General features: G+C 37.4%; 1 protein-coding gene across 1 annotated transcript; it reads right to left on the bottom strand.

The window, feature by feature from the left end:
• LOC109724102 (probable AMP deaminase) lies at positions 301-8,867 on the bottom strand. Its single transcript, XM_020252785.1, has 21 exons — positions 8,163-8,867; positions 6,486-6,670; positions 6,132-6,333; positions 5,761-5,939; positions 5,621-5,672; positions 5,400-5,527; positions 5,118-5,297; positions 4,931-4,998; positions 4,705-4,847; positions 4,296-4,357; positions 3,942-4,055; positions 3,194-3,334; positions 2,703-2,855; positions 2,553-2,606; positions 2,356-2,466; positions 2,001-2,174; positions 1,809-1,889; positions 1,276-1,374; positions 1,026-1,145; positions 819-918; positions 301-737 (listed from the first exon to the last, which is right to left on the bottom strand). The coding sequence occupies exons 1-19, from the start codon at positions 8,626-8,628 to the stop codon at positions 1,077-1,079; spliced, it is 2,661 nt and encodes an 886-aa protein (XP_020108374.1). The 5' UTR covers positions 8,629-8,867; the 3' UTR covers positions 301-737; positions 819-918; positions 1,026-1,076.

Raw genomic sequence — 9,173 nt, 5'->3', positions numbered from 1 at the left:
TAGTAGTTTTTAAGTTTACTGGGGCCAATCTAGGAGGTTCACAAGTCCAGGCTACAGAGAATAAGAAAGGTTAACCAACAAGCCGAAGGACTATGCGAATTCAAATTCAAGTTTTTTATGTTTCAGGGTTCAATTAAAGGGATGATATCACATAAATGCGTGACAACTAAAATAACAAAAGTCAAATCTTCAGAGCTTTCCATCTTTGAATAACCTCTATATTGAAAAAGCCTTCATTATTGCAAAAGCGATGTGAAGATCTTCATATTGATTCACTTCAAAACCAGAAACCAAAATTTCTACCACCAAATGAAAATGAGAAGGTGAAAATTAAAGCATTACATTCCGACAATCCAATGCTCGCCATCTATTGAGGAAGATCTAGCACAAAATTTTAGCTTGATATATTACACAAGCTGTACCAGGTAGAGAAAATCTATACATGTTTTAACGTGAGTATCGCAGATGGGGTAATTATCCCACACAGATGTAGATAAAATTATAGTAATTTCCGCGTCGATCTAAAACGATAACTTATTCTCTTTCTCTATGCTCCTTTTGATACACTTAGCTTCATTAAAAACTATGCAGCCACCTGCATGCTTTATGAAATTTATGAATTTGAATGCCCTTTTGGATGTTCCTACTCCGAGATTTGGGTAGGGCAGTGCTTTCCACTTTACACCTTGCATCCAACTGTCTCTGCTTCAAACAGATCATGATAAGATTTAACGGCTCTGCAGAATAAAGCAAGTAGATAAAAGTTAATGCCTAATTTAGATTAATTAGGTAAATGGTAATGCTGAATGTAGACTAACTATTAGAGGCTTATGCGTCAAAGCATCCAACCCGACCCTGCTACGAAGACTCGCATTGCAAATCACTGCATGATTTTCTGACTGTATCTTAATTAATTTTCTGCAAAGAAAGCTCCCAAGTTTGGAAATAGACTTGCTGAAATAGATTATTCTTCTAATATAAGCAATGAACATAATAATTGCTTGTAAAGAAAATAGAAGACTTGCCAGAATACTAAGCCAATACCATTAGTATGAAACTTGTACAGTACTGACACATCAGTTATCGATGAATTCAGGTATGTTCGCATTACCCAAGAAAACCAACTGCATTTCCGCTCTCCATATCTGCCGGTTTATATTGTAGTTAATGAGTATCCAAAAAAAAAAAAACAAGGAAATCCAAGAAAAGAGAAGTGTTCTTAATGTTTTCAGTGTAAGCAGCAAGCGAAATGAGAGTGGAATATCAAGTTCGTACCATGTCACGGAATTCAACCCTGATGTGGGGCACATTTGTTCTATGAATGTCATTCCCGTCAGGACCTCTTTTGTAGTAGTTTCTGCCAATCCAGTGTGACTAGAGACAAAAGGCCCATCTTTATTCAATTTATATAAGTAAAAAGAAAAGGCAAAAGGTAGAGCAAATTCTTTACACGACATAAAAATGTGCGTATGAAAAGTAGCAAAATGAGGTAGCATCTTATGCAGAGCAACCCCATTTATGATTTATAGGAGTAACTCTTTAAATGGATGACATGTGGTGTCATTACAGTAACTAAACAAAGACAAAACAAAGACAAGTCACAAACTTAAGAAGTTCTTTTTTCTAAGTAGAAACAGATGCATGTAAATAGAAACCAATATCAGTAAAGAATAACAGCTGTATTGTATTTTGTATTAAATTCACTACAGCATTATATGACAAGTGACATTTGCCACCAACTGCAACATTTTTCAATTATAATCAATAGGACATTCAAGTAGGAACCATATATGACACTTTCTTTGTACCTTAAGAGCATGTGAAAAACCAGACTGATAAACTGAATATCTGGCAATTTCACATAGGTCGCACGAACTGAGCTTCCACAGCTGTAAATTAGCAATGGAGACAAGTCAGGCTGCTATTCAATTCACGCCAGGGCATCTGATAATAATTTTTTTTTTGGGCGGGTGGGGGGTTGGGGTGGTTAGAACAATTACCGAAGCAGCGATACTGTATTCTTCCACCAAAGGCTCTTTTGTTAGGTGAATTTGCAGAGGATCATCCGTTGAGAGAGAAACATTTAAGCCGCGCGCGAAAAATGTTTGAAAAGGGTTCCGATGGTAATCAAGAAATAATGAGTTGTTACTCAATGGAGACATCGCCAAACCAATCTATTCACCAAAAAAATAAAGAGATACATTATGCAGAAGAAGAAAAATGAATATAAGCTATCTTCCTGTAATTATACTTCATAAAAGATAACAGCCAAAGCAGCAAGCATTCAACCACCGGGAGAACAATATCACACAAAACACTTCTAAAGGAGTAAAAGCAGCTTCGATTATGAATTACCTGAGCGAGATAATATAAGTATTGAAGGACAGGGGACTTTCGTAGGTTGACCCCATGTGCAATATTATGAGAAGTTAGGAATGTTGCAGCCAGATGATCTATATCACCAGCCTGCAGATAACTACCAACTTCGTAAACATGATGCATGTCTAAAACCGTGGAAAAAAAAAGAAGAAAAAGCTTCAATCAAAACATACCTCTCCAGCATGTGGACGGAATTTGATAGTTGTCATTCCTTTGGATTCACGAAGCTTTTATATAAACATGTATGGATGGGAAGTTAGAATTGACCAAAGCAAGCATAAACAGAGAGCTTGAAATTGATACAGCAAAGATAGAATGGTTACTTTGTTTAATGTATACAGGTTGGCATAACAGTAGTACACATAATATGAGAACGCAGGATTAAAGACATTGGTCCATTGGGCTGGCGTCGGCATATGCTTAGTTGGACGTCTTTCTGGTTTACTTTCATCATCCACCAAATCCAATCCGACAACCTGGAGGCAAGAAGCAAACAAGACAACAGAGATCAATTCTTGCATTTTCAAGATACAAAAAGTTGACTTCAATATGTAGCAATTGGCAGATTAAAGAAGCAAAGCAGGCAAAGAATATCGTATAAAAATATAAGCAGATAAAAAAAGGCAACAATTTCCTGTATCAGCTCCTAACAAATTAAAGTTACGTTTTAAAGAAACTCCGATTGATACTTTAGAATTCTTAATCCAACCTGTGGAATAATTGTTAAAATTAGGAAATAAAATGTCTAGAGCAAAATTAAAAATTGACCAAAAAATAATATAGACTACAAGGATTAAACAAGAATTAAGCTGACCTGTTTTAAGAAAAGATGCAGCTGAGGATGTGAATCTGGGTCAATGGTGACTTCAAAAAGAGGAAGAAAGATATTGTCAAGGAGGTTTTGAAATGATGTAACTATACCCATCTCCTTGTATACATTATATAGCCTTGGTATCTGTAGACGAAGGAGAAAATTTCAGGTTACTTTATAATACAACAATAAACGGATTGCCCACAGTGAGAAAAATAAAATACACAAACTTTCTGAACATCCTAAAATATCCAATAATGGGTCAACAAAAAAAAATAAAATAAAATTATCACCTTCCAGAAAAGGGACAACATAATTGAAAAAATAGATTATATATTTCTTGCAAAATATATAATTCTTGCCTACTACTTTTGGAGATAGGAAACATTGTTTCTAGCAACAAGAATGATTGTCATCACAAAACAACAACTGTAAGTTCAAACCCAATATTAATGTGAGATGAATAACAAAAGCAGTAGCACATAGTAACAAGCTTGTCTCACATGTTATCACCAGTAACGAGAGCAAAACTATTAGACACGCAAGAAATGGATAGCCACACTATACTGGTGACAGTAAATAATAAGTTTTTAGATCATTGAATTTAATAACAAAGTCGGGATGAAAGAGCAAATACAATTAGACACGCATGAAATTTTATACAAGAAAGAAGAATATTAACATGCATTGTAAGAGTTTAACACGTTTAATCACTACACTATACAACTACAAACAAAAAGCACAAGTTTACCTGAATCAGCCAAACAACATTTTCGCTGTATAATTCATTATTCACTATCCAACTTGCCAGTTGATCCCACTCACTTTGCTTCCTCCCATAAATCGAAATCCTATATTCAGCCATCTGATAAAGGGAATTGAGCATAGGCAATTGGAAAGGGGGAAAAAATCATGCAGAAACGTAACTCTATAAAGATGTTGGCTGAAAGTAGTGGCATAATAGCATAGCGAAAACTACTGGGGGAAAATGCTTGCGCCACTATGCATAATTTATAGCAAAAGTATATGGAGAGAACTGAGAAGAATCACAAAGCAAATAAATACAGAATTTACAGAAAGCATTCATAAGAATCAAAAGCAGCACCTGGTATTTACTAGCAGCAAGGTCAGAAAATACTTGCTTCGTCAGCTCAGCAAGAAAGCGACCTAGAGAAAAGAAAGAATAACATATTAAAGCAAGAGATCAGAAGAAGAAGAATTTCTCTAACATCAACTGTAAAAGTAAAAGCAAATATTCTGTAAACAGATTAGATTCTCCCAATGTGCACAAACATAGTAATCACAAACATTTCCAGGATCGGCATAGTTTTCTTTACACATCGAAAATCTTGTTGTTTTAAAAAAGAACCTAAAATCAACTAACACCACTATGAAAAAGCATGCTTTGTCAAAAATCACCAAATGAGTTGCCGGGATCACATACATAGAACCAAAAGAATAAGCAATAAAAAAACAACCAATACCATGAACTGGAAAGAGATGAAAATCAGTACCTTGGATGAGATTATCTTGTTTAAGAAAAATCTCCCGAAGCCGACTTTGTCCACAAGGATTATATTTTAAATTGAATTTGTCAAAACGATGAAAAGTGCTCTTATCTGCGTGTACATCTAACAAATCGACATTAAGATCATACCTGTCAAATAGATAATGAGAGAGAGGATTACAACGTGCATTACAACTATAAGCTTATTAAGGTTTCCTAAAAAATTCCATTACCCAGTAAGGTCCAGACTCTCAAAAACCTCCTTCAGGGTCAAATAGGTCCCATCTCTGAAAATAACGACCTACAAAACATAATTTGCAAGTATAAAGTGCAACATATTTGAGTGGCAAAGTTTCTTACAAAGATTGTATAAAGAAATTACAAGTTGAGCTGCTCAAAATGGGAAGCAAGTAGATGCACCTCATCAGGTTCTTTCCTCAATTTCGACTTTATAAATCTCAGCAGATGTTTCTGGTTCATACAAGCTGAGTGGTGAACATGAGTATCAACCTTCCTGACATTATAAAAATCCCGGTGTGGTGCAGTTTTCTGTGCAAGGAACTCCCTATCCGCATTGAGCATCAAGTGAAGATTAAATTTCTGAAATAGTCACCCAGAAAAATAACAAATATCACTTTACGGGAAAACAGAAGACAAGTGTAGATACCAAAGGTAAACTGGCTCTAATGAGAAGATAATTACTTGCTCCAAAAGATTCAGACGATGATGGCATACAGTTCTGATATTTCCGGCGGCAATGACCCGAAGTATATAATGCAAATCAGTAAAAAAAGTTGTCGCATCAGCAACAGGATAAAGTCTTTCCCTAGCTGAAACAAGAATTAAAGTAGAGTGACATCCAAAAGAATTAAAAGGAGACATCACAACGAACAAAAGACAAGACAAAAACTAGTATCACTTACAATCTTTATTAGGATAGACATGAACGACACCGTCAACCATCTCGAAAATATGCTAAAAGAAAGGGGAAGTTAGATTAGATAAATAGATGAGAAAAACAGCAAGCATCACAGGTTAATCAGAAATATAGTGTGCATTTTACCTCAGTTCTACGCTCAGGAACATAATTAAATGGGTTAGGGTTAGGTTTTGGAGTACTAGGGTCAGTTATGATTTCCTTCTCCCATGGAGCATCTTCTTCTTTATAGATATAGCTTTCTCGTAACTCAAGACATTTCTGAAGAACTTTGTAGACTTCAACTTCATCGGCGTTTGGTGTCTCTGTGATTGATTCAAAGAAAAAATAACATAACATCATATGTTAAAGGCTTACGCAGTATTTGCAGGCAATTAAAGAAGCTTCGCACAGCAATATTTTGTACTCCAGTACGTTTCATAAACAATCGAATGGACAAAACTGTACGGAGAAACAAAAAAGAAAAGAGAAACTTCAGGATAATAATGATGGCATACCAACAGGTGTAATTCTCAATTTGGTAAAAGTTTCTTGTTCAGGCCCTTTTCTAAGAATATCAGCTGCCACAGGATCAGGCTGGACATTATGCAGATTACCGGACACACTATGAGATCGGATCATGTTAGTTGCAGTTAATGGTTTTGAATTTCCATCCTCGATGATGTTCTCATGTAACTCTTGAGACACGCACTTGGGCTCCTGCTTAAAGTAAGCTTAAACCTCATTAATTTATAATTTCATACTGTAGGGAAAGATTGGAGAAGACAACTATACTAATTCAGGATGGAATAGAGAAAAGCAACCTCAAATTAGCAAGACAAAAGACTGCAATAATTAATAATTGAACTTACAAGATTCCCATTCATATGCAAGTACGTATTGTCAAGTTTAGAATCATTGGGCGCATTCTCATCTTCCTCTGATCCTTCTATGCTCTCAAAGGCACTACCACTAAGAACTGGGGATTTAGGAGAAGTTGGTCTAGCTACACGTCCAATTTTTTTGTTTGAACTTGAGCGCGAAAGTTGTTTGACACCTGATACATCAAGTATAACAGTTAAAAGCACTTATTTCTGGTTCACACAAAATTATGGCACTACATGAAGCCTGCGCAGAAACCATGTTACTAAATAAAACACAATGACAATAACAAACTTTTATAGCTAGCTTAGAGCCAGATGTTGTAGTGGAAACACATCTGACAGAATCAATATTAGAAGAATTCATGTTTTGATCAAGTGTTATACCGTTACATAGAGAATTAGAGATAACTGTAGAAATATGTATTTCGGTATGATGCTCTCCATAATAGGAAAGGTTTAATCAAAATAATCTTATCCCTTCACAACTCTAAAGAGACTGTAAATTAACAAAAACAGCATAACTCTTAATCTTTTATCTCAAAATCAGCCATTACAACATGGTTATTTAATATGCCTTGTCCATTAAGGTCTCTCTATTGAAAGAGTAAAGGCCAGCATGAACAACATGAAACGGTGGAGGCATGAACAACATGATACATTATCAGCTAGGAAATTAGTAAACGTTTATTGCTACTCAGTTAAATTTTTTTATGTTTTTTTCTAAGAAAAGGTACTAAATCATTATCAGCTAGGAAAAATTTTGCTATTTTCCGCCTTCAATCTACAGAAAAAAGCATGTTGCAACGTGTGTAGGATTTATACACTTCGAGCATCATGCTTAATGTCAACGGTAATATCTGTCTAGGGCGTTCAGCTTACAGTAAAGATTTGAAATTAATATATAATATATAAAAATATCAGGCATAAATCCAGCAAGAGCGACAGGTAAAGAGCAAAACTAGGTCGAACGAACTGGACTTATGAAGATAGATTATCAGTGACTTCAAGGAGTATTAGAGACGAAAGCTAAACGACAGGCTATCACAGATGTTTTAACTTCGCAAGGGTAATCCAAACTTGAGAAAACTATTGGCTTGACCTGTTCTACAACGCTACGCTAATAAAATTTAAAACACACGCCATGTTTGACATTTGAAAAGAATATAAACTATAAAAGGCCATTATTTTAGCATTATGTGTTTCATTTTTAACTGCCCAATCAATGTACGACGACGTAGAGCTGGTCATCTTTCTATTCCTCTTCTAATGTCATTGCGTTCTTCTAGCATAAATAAATAAAGTGGCAAACAAAGAGAAGCCAACTTGTTTGTCCTCAACCGATTGCTGGAATTTGACTGGATTTAACTCAAAGAGGAATATATATGGATTCGAGACAATCATCTTCGTTCCGATTCAAGTAATTGATGATCAAAGGAAAAAATTTTCATTACATCAGGGTGTAATCCACATCTCATATCATCAAATACAACTATCAAGTCAATAACTTTCAGTTTGAATTCAAGCTTCCGCCGCCAATTCAGAGATAGTTCACTACCAAACTAAACAAACTTGACACATCGAAATATATCTTCATCGAAATCGCCAAATTGAATATATATCACTCCGGAGAGAAGTCAGAAAGGAACTGGGGTGAGCCGTAAGTACCTTCCGGAACCGTGTGGAGCCGCGGGAGCCCCGGCGGTATCGGCAAGCTCCGGTGATCCTCCGCCGCCGCTGCCGCCGACAACATCGTGCCGTTCATCGCGGGCCGCCGCTCCTCCTCCTCCTCCCCTTCTCCCTCACCGTCCACTTCCGCCGCCGCCACCGTAACATCCGGAAGCGACACCGACCCCCCGCCGCCGCCGCCGCGCCGGTAGTACCCGGGCGGCTTCCGGCGGTGGTGCTTCCCCGCGCCGCGCCTGTACGGGCCGCCGAGGGCGTCGGCCTCGTCGCCGCACTCGGCGGCGGCGTCGGGGGCGCCGCCGCGGTCGCGGGCGCGCTCGCGCTCGAGGGAGCGGGCGAAGTCGAGGAGCTGGGATAGGGTTTTGCGGTGCACGTAGTAGGCGGAGATGGCGGCGAAGGAGGCGCCCACGAGCGCCGCCATGGCGAGGTGGACCGTGTACGAGTCCATTGCTCCTCGAAGAAACCCTCCCGAGAAGAGAGAGAGAAAGAGAGAGAGAGAGAGAGAGAGAGAGAGAGNTATGGTTTTTTTTTTTTTTTTTTTTTTTTGGTTTTGGTTTTAGTGGGGTTGGTGAGGGAGGAGGAGGAGGTGGAGGGGTGCGGCGGGGAGGGAGAGAGCGTGCTAATAAAACTCTCTTTGCATTATTTGAAGGCTCCAAGTGATAATGGAGGCTTTATTTATATTGGGGAAAAAGCAAGCAAGAGGAGGACATTCCATGAATATCTTTTATGTTTTTGGGGGAAAAATATATACTTCTGCCTCTCTGCAAAATGTTGCTCTCATCTACTGCTGATGTGCAATAAATACACAACATAGGATTACCACTCTCTTTTCTAAAAGCAATTAGTACACGCCGTGCTCCATTATGCATGCCACCACATTAATAATATATAATATATATATATATATTTATACACATGCAGTATTTAAAATTATTTATAATTTTTTTTAGTATTTACTTATATATTGCCAAAACTATTATTCTTATCTGTAAT

This window comes from Ananas comosus, linkage group 18 (genome assembly GCF_001540865.1).
Source record: "Ananas comosus cultivar F153 linkage group 18, ASM154086v1, whole genome shotgun sequence".
NCBI lineage: Eukaryota > Viridiplantae > Streptophyta > Magnoliopsida > Poales > Bromeliaceae > Ananas > Ananas comosus.
This window is presented reverse-complemented; position numbering and strand designations above follow the sequence as displayed.